The sequence below is a fragment of the Epinephelus moara genome, chromosome 8 (assembly GCF_006386435.1).
Source record: "Epinephelus moara isolate mb chromosome 8, YSFRI_EMoa_1.0, whole genome shotgun sequence".
NCBI classification, from domain to species: domain Eukaryota; kingdom Metazoa; phylum Chordata; class Actinopteri; order Perciformes; family Serranidae; genus Epinephelus; species Epinephelus moara.
This window is the reverse complement of record NC_065513.1, coordinates 39,627,272-39,649,307: the sequence shown is the minus strand read 5'-3', so window position 1 is coordinate 39,649,307 and position 22,036 is coordinate 39,627,272. Positions and strand designations below refer to the sequence as shown.

The 22,036-nt window shown below is 41.0% G+C and overlaps 1 protein-coding gene across 1 annotated transcript in view; it reads left to right on the top strand.

The window, feature by feature from the left end:
* LOC126394434 (protein unc-13 homolog B-like) overlaps positions 1-22,036 on the top strand; it is a 134,086-nt gene that overhangs the window by 24,230 nt on the left and 87,820 nt on the right. The window contains exons 8-12 of the mRNA XM_050051245.1: positions 4,481-4,622; positions 8,620-8,789; positions 9,114-9,229; positions 10,666-10,829; positions 13,400-13,550. Of these exons, the coding sequence (XP_049907202.1) occupies positions 4,481-4,622; positions 8,620-8,789; positions 9,114-9,229; positions 10,666-10,829; positions 13,400-13,550 (743 nt within the window). The remainder of the gene's footprint in view (positions 1-4,480; positions 4,623-8,619; positions 8,790-9,113; positions 9,230-10,665; positions 10,830-13,399; positions 13,551-22,036) is intronic.

Here is a 22,036-nt window from a genome sequence, read left to right as displayed (position 1 = left end):
GTTTAACATTATCTCCGTTATTAGAACCAAACGACAGCCGTTGCTGTTTCGGAGCTGAAGGACCAGCGTTCTAAAAGTAACGGAAGTAACTGATGTCTTGTTTGAAAATGTACTTAAGTATTTGATTACTCAAACACCAAACTAACGCGTTAGGTTACTCGTTACTGCAAAAAGTAATCAAAGTACTCTAACGCATTACTATGTAACGCGTTATACCCAACTCTGGTGTAGACAGGGCCTTAGTGAGCCTGTAGCAACATGCACTTTCAGAAGTGTGGTTCGCCCTAAATCCAATTTTCATAGGATGAAGCATATACTCTTTTTTCAGGTGTTCTATCAACTGTTAACTGTAACTTTTGAGACAACCGATCTGTAGCCACTGAACTCCTGTCTGTCGCCTGTTTTCAATACATATTTTCGCCTGAAATATATACTCCCCTCCAGTGACCTACTTCTGATGTAAGTAATAGAAGTTGTCATGTCTCAGACGGTCTTTGCTTATTGAATTTGATAGTGGCACATCTCTGTTCTGCTGATCAAGGTCAGATCACATACCTACAGATTCTACTGAATGAATTTTTGATATGCAGTCACAAGATTCTCAAAAATGTGTCAGGCGAGATTCAGACGTTTTTATAATAAAGGTTTTGTAAGGAACCTTTCTGAAGTTCTCTCTCAAAAAACTTGGTTTTCTGTATAATAAGAAATGAGATAAAACCCTGACATTGTTTGTATATGTGTTACATAGTATTATCCCCTCAAACGCAGTGAAGAAAAGACTTCACAAACATTCTTTCAAGGCGTCTATAAATCATTCAAGTTGTTTGAAATTCTCACATTATTGCTTTTTCATCAAAGTATTTTTCATTTTTGCATAAATCAATCATGTCTCCCATCTGAAATACTTTCAGACACACTTTCAACTCAAACTCAGTTTTGTATTTAAGCCAAGTTGTGACTGAACTTGATGGTGGACTGACAGGAGACGCTCCACACAGAGCTCTTTGAAGAACCCATTGATTTCATTAGGGAACATCTGAACCAGTTAATATTCAAAACTCCCTTTAGCACAGATAAAATGCAGCAGTCATCGACGCTGAATGAACCGCTGGCAAGATATTACAGGGACTGATGTGGCTTGAGACAGATACTGAGTCTTAAAGGTCCAGTGTGTAGGATTAAGGGGGGTATATCGGCAGAAATGGAATATAAGAAGTATCTTTTTCTTTAGTGTATAATCACCTGACAATAAGAACCGTTGTGTTTTCGTTACCTTAGAATGAGCCGTTTATATCTACATAGGGAGCGGGTCCTTTCCATGGAGTCCACCATGTTTCTACAGTAGCCCAGAATGGACAAACCAAACACTGGCTCTTGATAGAGTCCTTTGCATTTTGGTGTAGGCCACCATAGTTAGCAGTCTCTCTGCAAGGAGCAGCATCAGAATGTGATTTGTGTTTTTTTTAATTTTTTTTTACCAACATTCTTTTTATTGTTATCACAACATAACAACGAAATACAAAGAAATACAATTACATGTCTTGAACAAACATGTCAACCCCCCCACCCCCCGCCCTTTCAAATTATTCCGATTCTTGGTTGGGGATCAGGTTAGTGAGTTAGTCCATTTTAGTCCATTGTATAGGAAATTCTGCAATATTAGGTACTGCAAAGTGCCACTGTTTACATGTCCCCAGGCTCTTCCATCACATGTGACAAATCTGTTCTCAATACATAGCAAATTAAGGGGTCCCAGATCTGGTGAAAATTATGTTGTTGATGTTTTATTGTATATGTAATTTTCTCTAAGTGAAGAGTTGTAGATAGCTCAGACAGACTTAAGTCTATAAATATTCGTTGATATTTTTTAATCTTCAAATTATCTGGATATAAACCTAATATAAAGAACTGTGGGACCAAGGGTATTTGAATCTGTAAAATATTTTGAATACATTGTTTTATTTCTTGCCAGAATGTTTATATTTCCGTACATTGCCAAACGCAATGGAAAAATGTACCTTTTTCCTTCTCACATTTAATACAAGTATCAGGTATAGTGCTATTATATCTGTTAAGTTTTTCTGGAGTGATATACGTTCGCATTAACCGGTTGTATTGTAGTAATTTCAGGCGGTTGTTAGTAGTTCTCGATTGTGCTTTAGAGCATGCCTCCTCCCACTTTTCTATTGGGATGTCCTCCTGTAGATCTTCCCTCCATGCCCCCAGCCGTCCTGCAGATGTTTCTGTGCTTCTGTCTACCAGGCATTTATAAATTTTGGGAATTAAACCCCTCCCTAAACAATTCATGTTCATTAATTTTTCTATGGTAGACATTTCGGGGATGCATAATGTTTGATTTTGGTGTGTTCTAATGAAATTTCTCAACTGTAGGTATTTAAAAAAAATGATTACAGGGTATGTTAAATTGATCAACTATTTCTCCAAATGTCATCAGCACCTTTTGCGAGTTGTAAAGATCTGCTATTTTTCCCAGCCCCTTAGTAGCCCAAGATTTAAATCCCCCGTCTGTTTTACCTGGAGGGAAGGAGTCATTTCCCCGTATTGGGCTGAAGACAGAGAGAGAGGGCGTTTCTCTCAGATATTTTTTAACTTGATTGATTTGTGTTTTTTAATGTGAAACTGCTTTAATGGTTTTTTTTACTGGTTTAAATCACCTGGTCCAGTTATTTTGGAGAGCAAGAGACCTCAGCAGATGATTCCACCCTTAGTAAAAACCTCCTAAATGTCTGGATCTTAAGTTATCAGAGAAAAAAGGTGAGCACACATTAGCAAGTGCAAGGCTAACTGCCGTCTCAGACAGTGTCAGAGAGAGAAAAAACTGCTTTATTCAGTGTTTTTACTGGTTTAAATCGCCTGGTCTGTTTGTTTTGGAGAGGAACAGACCCCAGCGGATAACTCAGCTCCTGCTAAAAACCTTCTGAGCAATGAACGCTGAAGGAATTCTAAATGAAAGATCTGCAGTCCTCACTGCAAGACACCACTAAATCTCCTTAAATCTTACACACTGCTTCTTGTTTCACACGACAGGACTTGTTTACAAAGTACAAACAGATGTAGTTTTTGCATCTCAGAATATGGCTTTCATCTGTATGTATTAGCGCAAAAAGGCACGTACATAAGTATGTGTGTAAATATGAGCAATTTGATTTTCTATTTAGCAAAGCTGACCACATCAGATAATAGCTGCAACAAATGAATCCACATGAAATACAGTTTCAGGTTGTATTTGCTGCTGACTCAGAGCAGTCCCTGACCTCCTCTTACCTTACATAACTCTCATCCTGATTAGTTCCACACAGTGTCATACAGAGATTTAAAATTTAGAGGAAAGAAACTGGTATTGGATGAGGAACTGGTATCATCAGTTGTCGTTTTTACACTTCATTTTTGTGTGGATTAAGCAAATGAGATATTATTTAGCAAGTTTCCGTGGTGCTGGGAGGTGAATTTTGTTATCGTTAAAAAGAGCTGGGCTTCCCCCGTTTCCTGTCTTTGTGCTCAGATAAGCTAACGAGCTTCTGGCTGTAGCTTCATATTTAACAGATGGAATAAGAGTAGTATCAGCCTTCTCATATAACGCTCCAGCAGAGGGTATGTAAGCACATATCTCCAAAATGTCAGACTATTCCTTTAAGCACTACAGTGTGGAGAATAGAAATAATATTGGATGTAGAATTGGCCTCCATCGTACTCTTCCTGGTTTAAATCTATAACCTTATGTTAACCCTCTTAAGCACAAGACACTCTGGTAGCGTATTTTCTGAGCGAGCCCTAATACATCTTGACACTCAACAACCTGTTGTTGACCTTCTGCCTCAAAGAAATGTCTCCAGACTCGTCTCATAAGCCTTTAATTTCCATCGATCAAAGCTGTTTTCTGTAGCTTGGATACAGTGGAAGTCAGACAGACGTCCTTCAGGGCAACACATGCCTTTGTGCCAGAGTGTCACAGAAGCTGCTTCGTCTTTCATTTGCTGCTTTGTTATCTTGACAGAGATGTATAGAAACAATATGCAGAATAGAAAGGGCAAGAATTGAATGTAAAATTCAGTAAATATTCATGTCGGCTTGTATAATCTGAGCACACTCCCTGTGGTGACAGATGTTTCGCCCTTTATAGCTGGTTCACGTCATCACTTTAAGTCTCCTTTAGAAGTCCTCTTTGACTACCTGTTGCACAGAACAATGAAACACTGGGCGACAACGGTTGTTTAACTAATTTGGTGAGAAATTTTGTTACCCAACATCTGCCTGTGAGTCACGAGTGTTGTGTTACGAGGCTCTGCAGAACTGTGTGGGTGATATATCTTGTGTTTTGGTGTGTGTGTGTGTGTGTGTGTGTGTGTGTGTGAATGAGACAGAAAGATGGTGGTAACGAGTAGGTGTTTGTTGTTCTTATGCAATTTTCATAGTCATTCTCTCTGACTGTGTGTGTCTCTCTGTGTGTGTGTGTTATCAGTCGTCAGCGCGCAGGGTCTCCAGGCCAAGGACAGAACGGGCTCCAGCGACCCCTATGTCACCATCCAAGTCGGGAAGACGAAGAAGAGGACAAAGACCATCTACGGCAACCTGAACCCAGTCTGGGAGGAAAAGTTTAGCTTGTAAGTTCTGCTTGTTATTTTCTTCCTGGTTGTAAAGCTCAGCTGGAGCTCTCAGAGGTCCGGCAAAGTTCAGGAGAACAGTGTCGTTGTCACACCGTGCAGTGGCGGAGGAAGGTTTTAGATGCTTCACCTTAAGGTCCTGCACAGCCATGGTAAACCCACACACACTTAATCTGGTTAATTAGAGCTGTTCTCAGGACTGTGTGTGTGTGTACAGGCTGACATCATCTACTTATTACAACCCCGATTCCAAAATGATTTCCTTTCGTCCCAAAAACCTGTGACAGGGTATGTTTACCCCTGTGTTACATCACCTTTTCTTTCACCTACACTCAGTAAGCGTTTGGGAACTGAGGACACTAATTGCTGAAGTTTCGAAAGTGAAATTTCTTTCTCAAGATTCTCAAGGGAGCTCTCCAAAATCTTCAAGACTTAAAGACTGTCTGTGTGGAAGAATGGGCCAAAATCCCATCTGGACACTTTGAGAGATTAGTTTCCTCATACAGGAAGCATCTTGAAGCATGGATTGTAAACAAAAGCTTCCCCAAGTCTTTAATAAATTTCAGTTAGTGTCTTCAGTACTTCAATTCCACTTTATAGCACATAACTCTTAAGGATTTAAATGTTTCGATTTCTTTATCCGTGTAGTTTAATTGAGAAAATACCAACGCCTGGTCTAAATTTCATGTGAATAGCTGCATTGGGAATACGTTGTTACAATAAATACAAACAGACAAATAGAGCTGTCACACAGTGCAGATGAGGGAACACAGTGTCCAGTTTAAATGCAGTTATGATGCATGAACAGGTACAATTTCCTAAAGCAATTTCAGTGAAAATCATAGTCATATGTCATAATCATAGTCATCACCTCCGACAATTTCACATCCTTCTCTAAATTATTTTAAGTACATGTAGTCCTATGAGACACCTGTGAGGGTGTGCACGGCTTTTTAGTAAAAGCAGAAATACCACAGTGTTAAAAAAAACATTATCATCAGCAAAGTTCCTCATAAAAACAAAGAAAACAAAGATATACGTTTTTAATCCCTTAGGGGATTAATGTTGTCATATATGGCCTGAAATACACACACATGCACAAACAGGACCTATACATTAAATGGAGAGATGCTAGAGTGAGGGGGCTGCCCATGGGCAGGCACCCTGAGCAGTTGGGTGTTCAGTGTCTTGCTCAGGGGCACCTCGACAGTGCCCTGGAGTCGACCTGACACCTCTCCAGCTACCAGTCCACACTCCATACTTGGTCAGGACAGGGACTTGGGCCAGGGACCCTCCGATTTCCAACCCAAGTCCCTAAGGAGTGAGCTACTGCAGCCCCAACCCTACCTGACAAATAGAAATTTGCATCAGTAGTATCAGCTAAATGAAAAGTATCAAAAGTAAAAGCACAAATTATGTGTTACATTGTCATACATGTAAATATTATATTTGTGTTTCATTACTGTCAGATTGAACCAGCATGCTCTCTGTTGTTTTTCAGTGAACACATTATAAAATCACAATATTAGTAGAGGTTTAACAATACATCAGTCAGGATTGATGCATCGATTCAATCACCAATGCTCCAATATCATGGATGCAAAGTAAAAACATCGATACATATTGTCACCTTCAAGATACGCCTTTATTTTGAAACTCCCATGGCACATCTGTGTCACCATTTCCATCCAAGCACATGTCCTTCATAAACATTCAAACAGTGGTAGCAACCTTGCTCCAGGCAGACAAGGGCAAGCAACCAAGAAAAAGACAAGAAGGATATTCACTGGTATCATGTCAAATTGATTGCAGGCCCCTGGATGAAGTTAAATTAAAATCGTGTCGTGGCAGATCTTGTGATGTTCATTGTCCAAAGAATCAATACAGTATCATGATGAAACTAAGCACATTTTCAAAGGTTTTAATCAACTAGTTCAACTACTTTATATTCTATTGGTTGGTTTAATCTCTAACTATGCATCATTTTCTAAAAACTCATTTTCTTTTTGCTGTGGTTAAGACTGTACTGTGTATACGCGGAAAAACTCTTCATAAAGTAGGGCTGGACGATATGGAGAAAATTAAATATCATGATATTTTGATGAAATACGTCAGTATTGATATTGCAGGGCTGACTCATGGTGCTTTCACAAAATATTTACACACAGATTTTTGATAAATAATCAAAAGGAATGTGGATATAATGACAAAGTGGGTAAAGGCAAACAATAGAACATCTACAACAGTTTGGTTAGTTTAGAATATTATCACTTTACTGTAATGCAGCCTTGAAAACCAGGAAAAGACACTTATGATAATGCAATATCCAAAATCTAAGATGATATTTAGGGCCTGTCCCAATACCCCCCCGTAGCCCTACCGCTTGGCCCTACCCCTACATTTGCGTGTTCCCGCAACGGGTAGGGATGTCCCAATTCCTTTTTGCGTGTAGGGGTAGGGGGCATAACGTGGGGTAGTGGGGATGAAACTAGCCCGTCGGCGCGAGGGATTTCAGATGCTGACTTGCCAGCGAGGGGTAGACGTTGCCACGGCTACCACCGAGCAAGAGACGGGGAAAAAAGTTCATACATAGCTAACATTACCGTCTCCAGGTTGCTTGTTAGCTAGCTAGCTAGCTAGCTCGCACTATCTGGCGTCTGTCATCTATCCTGTTCTGCAAAATTGTTGTATTTTTCACATTACGATAACACGCCAGCTAGTATATAACTATGCTGCCTTGAAATGTTAGCTGGTTAGCTAGTTAGCTAGCTAGCAGAAGTCCCCTGTCGGCTGTCGTTCATCAAACGAAGCATGATGAATACAGCAAACACGAAGGTAGGATGAACTCAACCGGAGACTCCATTGTAGATGCCGGTTGGAAATGTAGATGGCTCGCAGCTTCCTGTTTAAAATAGCTACGTATGCGTGAACGTAACCGGCGCGGTGATGTAGTGAGTGGTGTCCCAATTCCTAGGGAAAGATTTCAACCCCTACCCCTCGTTGCTTCACTTCGAGGGCCAAGGGGTAGTGGACAAGGGCTAGGGGTAGGGCCCAGGGCTAGGGGTAGTGGACAAGGGGGGTATTGGGATTGGGCCTTAGTCTTATATCATATTATTAATATAATATCAATAGATTGTCCAGCCCTATCATAAAGATATCAACAAATAATGTATGATGCATTTACATGTAAGGAAGTGGCACAGGTATACAGTGTAGTAGGTACAGTATCTATATCCGAATACGTTTCGATCAGTACTTAAGATCCTACACAGTTAGCACTGATTTGACCATTTGCATTTGCCAAATGAATTCTGGACAAAAACCTTTGTAGAAGGTTATTTCAACAGCATTTAAAAAGCTTTTCAGGGGGAAGGAGGTAGAGCTCTGGTGGTAAAGCTGGTTGTCCATTATGCAGAAGATAGGGGGATTGATCTCCGACTCCTCCAGTCAGCACATCGAAGGGCAAAAATACTGAGCTCCACATTGCCCCCAGTGGATGTGCACACTCGAGAGTGGCAGGTGGCACCTTGTATGGTAGCCTCGGCACCAGTGTGTGAATGTGTGTGTTAATGGGTGAATGTAACATGTAGTGTAAAAGCACTTTGAGTGGTCAGAAGACTAGAATGGTGTAAATAAATGTAGGTCCATAAATCAAAAACTATATTTCAAATTGAGACTCACATTGAAGTGTAGTTATTGAAATAATGCTATATAAACAATTTTGTGATGTAACGTAGACACCTATAAAAAGCTTTAATTTCTCAACCACTTTAGCAGGTTTTAGCCAGGACATACAAACGCTTTTTTCCTTTGGAAATCAACAAATCAGTGCTTACTGAGTAGTCACCACAGAGTGATAATGAGAGGCACAGATTTAAAGTATTTTTCAACATATGTTGATTTGCTCCAGGCACCCAAACCCTCCACCTTAGCCATCTGCTCCAACACACACATTTCCTAAAACAACACGCCGCCCACCTGTCCTCTGTCTCCGCAGCGAGTGTCACAACTCATCAGATCGTATCAAGCTGCGAGTTTGGGATGAAGACGATGACATCAAATCTCGAGTGAAGCAGCGTCTGAAGAGGGAGTCGGACGACTTCTTGGGTCAGAGCATCATCGAGGTCCGAACTCTGAGCGGAGAGATGGACGTCTGGTACAACCTGGGTATGTAGTCACTCAGAGCCACAGGGATACGGGAAACTTAGTGTGTGTGTGTGTGTGTGTGTGTGTGTGTGTGTGTGTGTTTCTGTGTTTGTGGAGTAGATGGGAGTGTGTAATTGGTTTTATGTGTGTTTGTGTTTCGGAGTGTTGCTTTGCTCATTAGCACAGCAGTTGGAGCACTCACTGCTTTAGCTGTCGTCATAGATCCGAAGTTCAACTTAAGTTCAACTCTGAGCGATGTATGACTGCAGAGTAATTGTGTGTGTGTGTGTGTGTGTGTGTGTGTGGTGTGTGTGTGTGTGTGTGTGTGTGTGTGTCCCCTTGCAGAGAAGAGAACAGACAAGTCAGCGGTGTCTGGTGCCATTCGTCTTCAGATCAGTGTGGAGATCGAGGGAGAGGAAAAGGTGGCACCATACCATGTTCAGTACACGTGCCTTCATGAGGTAACACACACACACACACACACACACACACACACACACACACGCAAACACACACACAACTTAAAATGGGGAAGCTGACAGGCTTTGAGGAATAAGTTGAAGGGGGAAATGTCGGAGAAACTTGAGAGTCTTGCTCTGTGTTTTTCTGTCACAAACACATATATATAAACACACACATGCACAGTCAGTGGCACCTAACATTTTCCTAACTGTTTAGCCCACAGACCTTTTCAGAGCATCTTTTGGTTGCTAGTGGACATCGACATCCACTTAGACTTACTGTCCAGCCACCACTGCATGAAAACAGCATTTGAAACGCAGAATTTTAGTCCTCCGGAACTGAAATACACACCAGCAAAATTAGTTTTAGGACCTTGATGCTCAATGTTACGATGTTCCCTTTGATAAGGTGCAAATTTGGTATCACAAATAAAAGTCCACCACTTCCACTCCCCAAATAAAGAGCATATACTTGTCTACAGCAGGACCATGTTGGAGACGATGTGGGGCAAGAAATGTGGATCATGCTCATGTATTTTGGCTTTGACGCTGCATTGTAAAGTTTTGGGTATTTGTTCATATGGTTGTTATCAAAATTCTAGGCGCTGATATACCTAGATCATGCGTGGTGTTGTACTTTGGCAGTATGACAGGAGGAACTGTGTTGAGAGAAGATAGTTATACATTAAAAGTCTTGTTAGCAGCTTGTACAAACACCATCACAAAGAGGTGGAACAAAGCAGAACCACCAACACAAGATGAATGAAATATATATATATATATATATGTGTGTGTGTGTGAAACTGTTAACTCATAGAATAAGAGCTCAAGAGGAGAATAGTTGAGAGAAATTGGAGAAATGGTCAATGTTTAGATGTCAATGACAACATAAGAGGCTGAATCACTAAATATGTCACAGGGATGAATAAGTCGGGATCTTTTTGTTCTTTTTGTTTTTTGTTTTGTTTTATACCTTATTTTCTTTTCTACCCTTTTTTGATGTTTTTGTAACAAAAACAATGAAAATAAAGTGTAAAAAACACACATTGTTTTGGTGCTTAGCTTGTTCAAACTAAGGCTTGTGAGCCAACAGTCTACAGAGGGAGAGAGGAGCATTTGTATTTGTGTGTGCTGTGTGTGTGTGTGTCTGTCGTGTCATTTTCATTCTCCAAAATATTGCATAATTTACCTGTGATGAAATGAGCACTACAGACTGTGGAGTTTACTGAAAAGATCATCTTTTTTTTGCTTAAAATACACATATTTTGGGGCACAGTCCCCACTAGAAACACAGCAATGTATTGGTAAAAAGCAACTGCTTTTTGTGCCACTGTCCCCAGTAGAAAAATTACGACGACGACAACTCCTGGCTGTTTTTTAGCTCCTCGAACAGTGCAGATATTTTCCTGTTCTCTTAAACTTTCTTTTCTTTGTAGAATATGTTCCACTTCTCGACGGACGTGGAAGGAGGCGGCATGGTGAAGATCCCCGTGGCTCAAGGAGATGATGCCTGGAAGGTTTACTTTGATGAGGTGCAGCAGGAGATCGTGGATGAGTTCGCCATGCGCTACGGCATCGAGTCCATATACCAGGCCATGACGTAAGCTTGGTGTTAAATGTGTGTGTGTGTGTGTGTGTGTGTGTGTGTGTGTGTGTGTGTGTGTGTGTGTGTGTGTGAATATGCAAGTTTGCCAGGGCATCCAGTTCTCCATGATGTCAACCAGTTGTGTGCATGTATGGGTAAATCAAATCAGGAAGTACTTGACATTAGTGTGTGTGCATGTGCATGCCTGTGTGTTGATGTGATGAGAGGTGGGCGGGGTTGTCATGAACTATAAACAGCATGCAAATTAGTTTATCACATCTAATGAGAAAAGATGACCTGTCACCTCTGAGATTTCCCAGCTGTTTGATTGGATCTTTATAGGCAGCTGGAAAGAGACTCAGGGAGCACACACACACACACACACACACACACACTTTCACACAATGGTTTAATTACATTAATAATGTTGTAATTTGACCTTAAAGGGACCGAGAGGTTCTGTGTGTGATAAAAGGAGCACACACATAAACATAATCATACTGGGAAGCATTGAGTAAATTGAAGTTGGAAGCAGAAATGGCTCAGACTACGTCCCGGTGGAAATGAGGATATTAGCCGATCAATAACACCGCCAAATGAAAATGGCAATTGAAACGCACTGTAGCCATTATAACAGCCTCACATATCATTGAAAGCCTGCTGAACAGCTTTATTTTGGTTTCCTCACTGGAACAAACTGTTCATACATTTGTTTGTTTGTTTGTTTGTTTTTGTTAGGGTTGTAGCCAAATTTTGTCAGTCAAGTCAACTATTAATTTCTTCTCTTTTTTTTTCATGCAGAATTTGAGAGTTTAAACGGGCTTGGTGAAACTCCATTCATGTAATAAACATTCATGTAATAAAGCAAACAAGCCAAATTAGCCCTCCGAGCTAATATTTGCTAACTATGCTAATAACAGGTATCATTAGATACTAGACACTATATATCGAGCAAAAGCCAGGGACTGTATCATGTGGAGTAGCGGTAAGCCTTTCCTCCTGCGGGCAGCTGCCTGTGTCTCACTCAGACTCACCCTGAGTCTGATTCTGCAGCTGCCTGTACTGGAGAACAACGTGAAAGTGAAGAGTGCTCCCTTTTCAGCTAAATCTGGGAGCCCCAGAAGTGGTGGTTCCCAACTGGTCCAGCCACGGGGTCCAGATTTCTCCTTATTCGTCAGTTCAAGCTCCAGGCAGTTTAATCTGTTCAGCGTCATAATAGCTTTTGGCCATGTCGTTGAGCTAGTTTGCTGTCTCTTTCGAGTATCTGTCCATTAGTCAGTCACTCTACAGTAGGAAACAGCACTTCAAAATAAAAGCTCTGTGCAGGAAATGTACTATACTTCAAAATAGATTGTGTTTTGTACAAACTTGACATGTTCACCAGTCTCTCATAGTCCATTCAGATGGACCCGCGACCCACCAGTTGGGAACCACTGTTTTAGTGTACTGTTTAGCTGTAAAATGAGATGGTTTGTGACCCGGCTGCCATGTTGAAAACAGTCAGCCTGAGTACCTTGCCCCAACCAACAGCCGGACCAACTTTCTCAATTTACAGCTAAACAGTACACTAGAATATGTTTCTGAAAACAGAGCAGAGAAATAGGCGATGCCATCACCGAATCTTGATTCATATTTGATCAGCACTGCCTATTTTGCAGTTTGACCACAGTTCACGAGCAGTTGGTTGATTGGTTGATTTTGTTCACATGCTGTAATGCCATTGGAAATGCTACAAGGCAGCAGAGTAGGCAGAGGAGAATTTAATTTTTCTGTCTCATCTGTCTCATTTAACTCCGTGTGAATAAAGTGAAAGTTTCAGCTACTATGACAAAAATAAGTTCACAACTACAGCTTTAAAGATACCAATACATTTAACTGGCAGAACCTCCAGGGGAATAGACATATTGTTCATGGCCACACAACCGTCCCTGCTCATTTTTGCACAGTGGTGTGTGCGCACCCAACTGATCACAACCAGAGCTGGCCATTACTGCTGAAACAATGTCTGATGTAGCATCCCAGCTGAACAGAGCAAATAGTGTCAAGCAGACAAAGACAAATGTCATGAAAGTAGTTTTACTATACCAATGAAGTATTGCACTTCCTAACAGTCCGTCTGTGTGTTGAGTTGTCTTTATTACATCGCTGCAAAAGTAAATTAGTTGATGCATGTTAAAGATATATACTGTCAGTAATATTAAAAATGGGTATTTGTACACTGGTGATCAACTGTTTTGACGTCATCTCCACTTAATCCATTTTTGTTTCCCTCTCTCGTCTCCAATTTCGCCCAACCCTTTCCTCCATCTGTCCGATCCTTCATCCTCCTTCTCCACAATCTATTTCATTCATCCTCCTTCCGATCTCTCTCTCTCTGGCCTCTTCATGTCTTCCTCTCAACCCCATCTTCCATCTGTCTCCACCTGTCTCATCCTCCCAACCTCCTTCCCATTCTCTCCATGTCTGTCCTGCCTTTCTTTTTAACTTCTTACTGCTTTTTAAATCTTCAATCTTTCTTGCTTACCTTTTCTCTCTCTGTCTCTCTTTCTCCCGCTCATGTCTGTCTCCTCTCCTTTCCTCCTCAGCCATTTCTCTTGCCTGTCCTCTAAGTACATGCTGTCAGGGGTGCCGGCAGTGATGAGCACCCTGCTGGCCAACATCAATGCCTTCTACGCCCACCCAACCGCCTCCACCAACGTCTCTGCTCCGGCTAGATTTGCAGCCTCCAACTTCGGGGTAAGTGACCACCAGACGCAATAAAATAAACACAGATGATCACTGATCTCTGCAACACAATCTGATGAGTAAAGACCATTTGGCTGTATGTTTTTAAAGCTTGTTGATACGTAGATTCAGTGCAGACGCAGCTTTCAGGTGATGATACAGTGGAGGCCTTTAATGCACTTGGATTTGAGAACAAACTGCTGAGACATCTCAGCGTAAAATAAACAACTATTTTTGGTAACATTTTATGAAAACCAGTTAGTGCCTCAGCTGTCTGTTTGGCTCTGAGTTAAGCTTATTAGGATCCTAATTCATATATAACAGCTTACCATCAATAGGCAGTAGTAAGGAGGTTATTGAGGGAAAACTCTCAGTAGCTCAGTAGCTGTTAAATATGGTTATGCAGAATAAGGCCCAGATCACTCAGGAAGTGTTTGGCGGGTTGCAAAACTCGAGGTGCACCACACTGCCTTCTTTTTTTTTTTTTTTTTAATTGAATGCCATTTGTAAAATAAAAAATGCTTGCTGCACCTTTTTTATTGTTGCCAGGCAACCACCCCATCACCTCCTTACACTAACCTTCCCATGTAATCAGTCTACCATTTTTTTTAATTTCACAGTGATTAGTATGTAGTTCCTGACATGTTGAGGCAGAGAGTACTGTCTGTAGCTCTGGTTGAGGGTGAGAGGCTGTCAGCAGATAAACACTGTCAGCAGATAAACAGAGATCTGTGTGGGTACATGAGACCCTAAAAAAGAGGGTGGGTCATGGGTAGTACCACCAGTTGGTCCAGGAGCTTCGCCTCCATGATGGACGTTTCCAGGCTTATTTTAGGATGACTCTACCTCTCCGCTACCGCCAGTTTTTCCTCCATTGTTCACCAACTGTAATCTTGTTGTTGTGACCACCACAGAAGGCCCGCCTCTCAAATCATCTGATTGGACAATGGGAAAAAAAAGATGACTAAATAAGAGATGACATGGAGTGCTTTTTCACTCTGAGTTGAAATTTTTTCAACTCCAGGAGTGCAGAGCGCTCCAGCAAAAAAGCCAGGGGCCTAGAGCACAGAAACAGGTGCAAAGCAACACAAAAACAGTGAGCAAAAAGATTCTTCTTCTTCTCGTTAAAAACAATCACAAAAAGCCCCCTCCAGCTGCTACTGTAAAACGCTTTCTGTGCGATTAGGGCCTAAGACATTGATAAGTGCTCTATAATGACTAATAAAGAGCCAGCATGGTACTTAGGTAATGCTAAGTATGTGTACCTTAATATAAAATGTTTCCCTATTTTGTATTGCAGTGGACAGGAGACAGATTTGATAATCATAGAGTTTCAGTGAGAAGCAAAGTTTTAGACAAGTAGTTTTAAGTACTTGCCAGATCATTAGCATAAAATTAATCATCTCTCACAGAGAACTTCAAGAAATTTAATTCTGATAGGACAGAAATGAAGTTATATAAAGATAAATTATACCCAAACTTAACCATGTCAAATTAAATCAGTCTGATACTGCAGGACTGTAGTTGGATGTTTAATACTTAAGTGATAATCTAATATAGCAGTTTGAGTGTTTCTCTGGGCTCATTTTTGGATCATTTCATCGATGATATATTTGAAGTAAAGATGCAACATTGTAATCAGCAAACTCAGGCTGATTTCAAATCAGTACTCCAACATAAACACCTCGTAGTCATCAGTGGCTCTTTGTTGCATGTTGCCAAAGAGAAAAATATTTAATCAACAGGAGCGCTTCGTGGAAAACAAGTACAAAAGAGGCAAACTGATATAAATAAAGGATGGCTTAGTGAAAGTGTAGAAATGGTAACATCAGTTTAATCAAGCTACAATTAAATAGGGGTGTGCCATATCATCTCGTTCATGATACTAGGGGTGTTATTTTTAATATCATAGGAAAAGTTCTCGTGATTTTTTGACTTGTTGACATTGTTATTACCGACTCTGCAGTGGTTTCAAAAAGAGGAGCAGCTTCAGTAGTGTGGAATAAACTGTGGCATCCTGAATGTTTTATGAACAGCCCCAGACTTCTCAGACTCTTTTAGTAACTTATCGCTCAGAGGCAGCTCTGGCAGCAGCACAGCGTCTCTCCCTCTCCTCTCTCGCCGCGTGCACACAGGAGTCAGTGTCATCAAGTGATTTTGTCAAAAACCTTTGGTAATGTAAACCTACGTGACGCTCACAGCTCAACGATAAACTCCATATAAGTGAATGTGTGATAGTTAGGTATCATAACAGCCTGTCACAGGTTACAGCGTGATGATTAGAGGAGACATGGCAGAGCAAAAAGGTCCAGGTGGAAAAAAAACTATTTTCTTAAATAAATTATATATTTTTGTCAGTTGTCATATTGTCAAGAATAATTTTAGGGCCACCCTATTATAAAAAGATATGGATTGATGGCCGAACAAGACATTCCACTGTGCCACGGCAACCCTTGTGATCAAACTATACATTTTAATCTAAAGGATCGATGGGTGGTCTGCCTACTGAAGACAGCTGCAACATATCTCAGTTTTTGTTTTTGTTTTTTTAGCCCTGTAGCTCCCACATCCTTTTAATACTTATGTTGTAGAGAAGTAGCTGGTGATATATGATATGATTTTACTGCAGGGATATCAATATCGGCTGTGGTGTGGGCCTGGGGGGATTAAAAACCCTGTAACATACACCAAAGTGCCAAATATTAGCTCGCCAAAAGAAGTCGTCTCAGGCATATTCCAGTATTTCTCTAAAAGGTTATGGGCTGGCTCGTTCTCTCTCCATTTCTTTATGTACTGCATCATCTGTGAGTCACAACTGATTTCTCAACACCGCTGATCTGATTCTGAAAAAGCCTCGGAAATGATTATCCTCACAAAATGACCCTGACATGAATATTGGTTGCACCAGTGACATATGATTGCCTTAGGAGGAGCTGCATTATTCTTGGTGGATGACATTTGTTGGTCTTTACAGAGCATTTTAGATATATAACAACATTAAAAAAAATCAAGGGCATGTTCAGAATCAGCTGGCACTCAAAGCATCTCTTTCTGATGAATTCAACGTTTACCTTCCAGCTGCTTTTACCCAAACAAAATGCTCTTTCCTTCTTGATATGATTATTTCAGATTACACAAATAGCTTTTAGTCACTGTAACGACACTGATTTAAAAAAATGGAGATAGCATTCTCTGCAAGCCCCCGTGAAGAGCTTACAGGACAATTGGATTTCAGGCTTAAAGCACAGCCCACACCTACCGTGAAGAGGAGAAATACACAGTAAGACACAAAAGCAACAAAAGAGCAGACATTTATAGAGGGAAGCATGACTGATACTTCATCGTTTACAGCCAAGAAATGTTTGAATTAGTCTTAAAGCTACAGTTTGACCTAAAGTAGGCTTCACAAAGGCCCAATTCCATTTGTTAAAGCCTACTTACCCCTACCTCTTGTTTTCGAGTGCCCCTTTGCCCCCTTGGAACAGAGTTAGAAGAGGTAGTGGTTGAAATCTTTCTCAATGAAGTTCTTAACTCACTCACACACCAATGGAAGCATCATCAGGAGCGATTTGGGGTTCAGTATCTTGCACCAGGATACTTTGACATGCAGGAGGAGCCAGGGATCGAACCTCTGATCTTCCAATTGGTGGACGACTCGCTCTACCTCTGAGCCACAGCTGTGGAAGCCGGAGTACACGGAGAAAACCCAGGCTGATAAGAGGAGAACATGCAAACTCCACACAGAAAGGGCTCCCCGACCCAGGGTTTGAACCCCCCACCCCAGGTTAGAACTGGGAACCCCCCTACTTTGAGGCAACAATGCTGAACACCACTGTAGAGATACCCCTGTGTACCATACCACCGTGTTGTAGCACTGTACCACGATTTCACAAGAACTCGTAGGGCCCTATTTAGATGGTCTAAAACGCGAAGTGCCAGGCATGCGGCGCATGGGTGTGTCCCAGTCACTTGCTAGTTAGACAGCGCATTTTTAGACTGTGCGCCATTTAGACTGTGCGCCATGGCGGAGAGTCTAAAAGGGTTGGACTTACTCTGTGAATTAGTCATGGGTCATTCAATAAGCCAATCAGAGTGTCACCTCTCATTCCCTTTAAAAGAGGTGCGATTGGAGCGCATGGCGGAGAGCTAGTTAGATGGCAGACCTACATAGGCATCATTTAGTATGGCAAAGTATGGCAGCTGCCATACCTTGGAATCGGGAGAAGAAAAAAGAGAGAGAGGTTCTGTAGTCATCTTACTTGTGTCATGGATGTATTAAAAGACGTGTGTGTGAAACAGTGCACTGTTTACTCCTGAGGCGCACTGGCTGGTTGTTTTCATTGTATTGCACTTAAATAGGTCAATAATATGCTCATCAGTGAATACGAGTGTTAGTGAATCAAACTGTTCGCCACTTCGCTCCTCCGCGAGTTATGAGTTATGTGAGTTATCTGTGTTGTAAAAGCATTTTGCTCTGCTGCTGTAGACAGCCTGTCTAAATGATGTCTTGAAGCCTGTCTGATTGTATGTGGGGTTTTTCTTCATGTCGGCATGTTAAGCGTGTATTTTTGGTCTCTGGAGACACTCCAGTAAATTCGCCTATACAGTATTGTACCAAAGTGGCCTTTGTTTTACTGTGTTTCATACACTGGACCCCTTGGTTATCTTCTAGAAATGAGCTTGTAATTCATTTATTTTCTTTATTTTCTGTGAAGTTAAACACATGACTAATGATGATTAAACATCCGCTCGCTGTCCGTGGTGCTGAAATGTGCACCGAAATAGGTCTGATGTCACTGCTCTCATCAAGTCGTGCATTACATGCAGACATGAGGTATTATGAATGTGAGAAACAGCTTCATGTCCTTTGAAACAGTTTTCAATAGCATAATATGTACTTCTGACAGGTCAAAGACCAAAGTGAAGTTTTATATAAGTTCATATTTTTGAAACTCCATCATCAGTAGCTCTGTGACGTCATGTCATATTGCCATACCTTAGCTTTTGCTGAAATGACGCCCAAGAGTGAGCGTTTTACAGCTGAGGAGACGGATCTCCTCGTGCGGGAGGTGTTGCCATGATTGGTCAGATAATTTCACAGTTTCATTTGTCATTACTACAAATTATGATGATCATTATTACTGCGATTAGATCATTCTGATTAATGACTGACCATTAAGACGTGTTTCTGATAAATATTTTAATGTGCACAATAATAACCTTTCACATTGTAATCATATTTTTATTTGTTATCTTTTTCATATGTGTGGCTGCTTCATGTGTGTCTGAGCAGAGTGCACGCGCGTTGTGCACCCGCCTAGAGACACATATTACTAACATGTTTAACAGCGAAATACTGCGCCGTTGACTTTAGACCGGGTTTTTGTTGGTCACTGGCGCATTTGCTTTTTACGTCATCTAACTAGCAACGCGCCATGACTGCGCCTGACCACTCCTCATTTTTAGACCAACACACCCAGAGAAGCGCAAGTTCATTTGCTAGTTAGACGACGAGGGCGCAGGGCGTGAAAATGACAACTGCGCCTGCATCTAAATAGCAATGACACTTGCGATATGGATTATGCACCCTCCGCTGTCTGCCTTAGACCATCTAAATAGGGCCCGTAAAGTGGAACCAATCGGTACATTTGCGAAGTTACTGTCAAAGGTGCATGCCATTGCCATAGTTAAAAGATGTGTCTAATCAACTCACACTCCATCAGAGTCTTCCCACAGAAGGTGACCTGGTTTGTCTGTAATACTTTAAGCCTTGTAGAGACCTATTTCACATAGACATCCATGACAGTGACCTGACCAGAGCCAGTAGGTGTTCATTTATGTGGCTAATAATCTCCCTCATTAAAAGGTAATGTCTTATCACTGTGGGACCTTAGGAGCAGCTCTGAACTTTGCGGTGGCCCATATTAGGCCCACGGGCCCCTGCAGGAGCCACAGACAGGGGGGGACAATGACAGTTAGAGGCCGAGCTTAATGACTCCTGGGATCTTTGCCAATAGTGCCGACATCAGTTCTCCTACCAGTTGCACTCAGACTCCAGTGATATACGAGCGACTGCAGGCAGCGTGCTCTTGCTTTAATGGGTCAGGGGATGCAGGCAGACTAGCTCTCCCTATGGGGCTACCACTGTGTGGGTCTATTTCTGGGTTGGCAGCTTGGTAACAAGCCCTGCTGGATAGGTTGATAAGTTTATTTGTCTCGTTACATTTTGCTGAATTGAGTCGTTTTCTATGTGGGTAATCTGGGTAATTCATTCGTTTCATTAAGCTGTTCTCTCTCCGTGTTTGATCACAGACAGCATCAGTAACAGTTTAATGACTTGACAGTAATTAATGCATGACTCAGCTTGAACTAATGTATGAATTAATGCATGGCACATCATACACTCATACACAGGAGACCCCACTCTAATTAATGACTAAGTGACTATTAGGTAATGTTTTGATTTCCCACATAAAAACAAATTATCCTGAACTGACTTTGTTTTAATACGCTGATAAACGTCTGAGCTCTAAACCTTTTATTAAGGTATTACTTAATAACAGGGAGGGCGAGGAAAGTTTATTTGTGAAGCAATAAGTCGATTCAAATGCTTTACATACAGTAAACCATAAAAAGTATGAAGGCAAATATAATAATAAAGAAAATATAAAGAGATACAACACTGATACTCAACCACTGATCCATGCCAACCACAGTTTTAATTAAAATCTAGGCAATGAAAAATAGAGTATTACTGTTGTATGCACAGATTTGTTTGCTTTCATCGACCTTGTACAAAGTCAAAGTAACAAATAATCATAAATAGCCCAGTGTAGAGCCACTTTGTTGTAACACATTTTAACAAATGTTTATTTAGACCTCTTAGTTGTGTTGATGTGCAAAGACTTAAATGGCTGTGTTTCCTTCATTATCAGTCTCAAAATGTTTTGCAGTTAGAGGCATTTTTTTTTTTTTTTGGTACAAAAACGGTTCTTTTGATGTGAAAGGTTGCCGACCCCTGTCCTAATTGAAGGTAATAATGATGAAAATACTGATTTTAGTTGGTTAAACCTGACAAGATAGACAAAAGCTAGTAAGCAGCATTTCAGAAAGAATGTTTTCTAAGGTACTTTGTGCATCACTGCCTCCACTATCACTGGTGTTACAGGAGACATAATTTGGGGGCATCTTTTATTCAGCTCTTAAAACAGAAATTAAGGAGATATATTCTTAATTTAGTTACTCAAAGCTAATTCAATAAAATTCAAGTAAACGACAAGTAAAAGTATTGATACCAATGGCTTATAGTGCATACTATTAGAGTTGGGAGCTTTTGTTGTGTGTTATCCTAACTTGCTCTCTTACCATGTTTTCTGACGTATGTCAAATAAAAGGGAAAATGTCATAAAATAATATGTACACATACACTTCACTGCCTTTCTGTCAGACAACCTGTTCCAGCAGGGAAGCCGTTAACAGCTTTAGTTCCCCATCTATACTCTTGTCAAAGTCACCAGAATCCACTGACAACAAAATATATTTTAGTCCACTAAACACAATAGCTGCTGGTCTACCAGCATCTACTGTATGTGATACACTGTCTATGGACAAGTACCCCATATAGCCCCACTTTAAAAAATCTGAACTATCCCTATAAAGGGGTCACTTTTTAATCTGTGGCAATAATCTGATATCCATCCATCTATATGTCTTTGCTGTAATCAATACCTGTTATAAGGATGATTGATTTTTATTCCTTCAAAGCTGGGATAGACATAATTCTTTTGTCATCATTAGGCAAAAATCCCATAAAAAAACTTTGAGCATATTGTAATTCAAGTGCCCTAAGAGAAAACTAGAATTGTCCACCTGCTCTTGGCTCTGTTTTCAGGCTTTAGAAAATCTAGCCTGTGATGGGAGACAATGACCAATCACAGGTCTGCTCAGAGAGAGGGCGTTTGTCTGACAGTAAACGCAATAAAACACATCAGAATCTACAAAGTGTTTCAGAGATGGAAAGAAAATGCTGGCAATAGTTTAGCCTTCCGCCAACCAGAGCCAAAGGCTCACAACCGTGGCTTTAAGTTCATGTTTATATAGCTAATGTTAGCTGCAGCCTCGAAAGACGGTGTGTTATCTCAAAGGGCTTTACAGGCCCACAAGTTTGCAAAACAGGAATTGACCCTTTGCTAAGCCCCGCCCCTTTTTGATGGTCCAACAAGCTGTTGGAGTAAGCATGGAGCCCACAATCATATTTGTGGGAAACTGAAAGAGTGATTCCAGAGAGAAGCAGACAGAGGGGTCTACAGTCTGTGTTTGAAGGATATATCCAGGATGTCAAACTGACTCAGCAGCAACAACAGGTTAAAAAGACAAAGATAGTTAGAAGCTAAAGCCGAACTATAGGCTACAGATCACAGTGTAAAAGTGAACCACCACATCACTGCTGATCGCCACACAAGACAATGAATATAAAGGGAAACTTTGCTGATATTGAA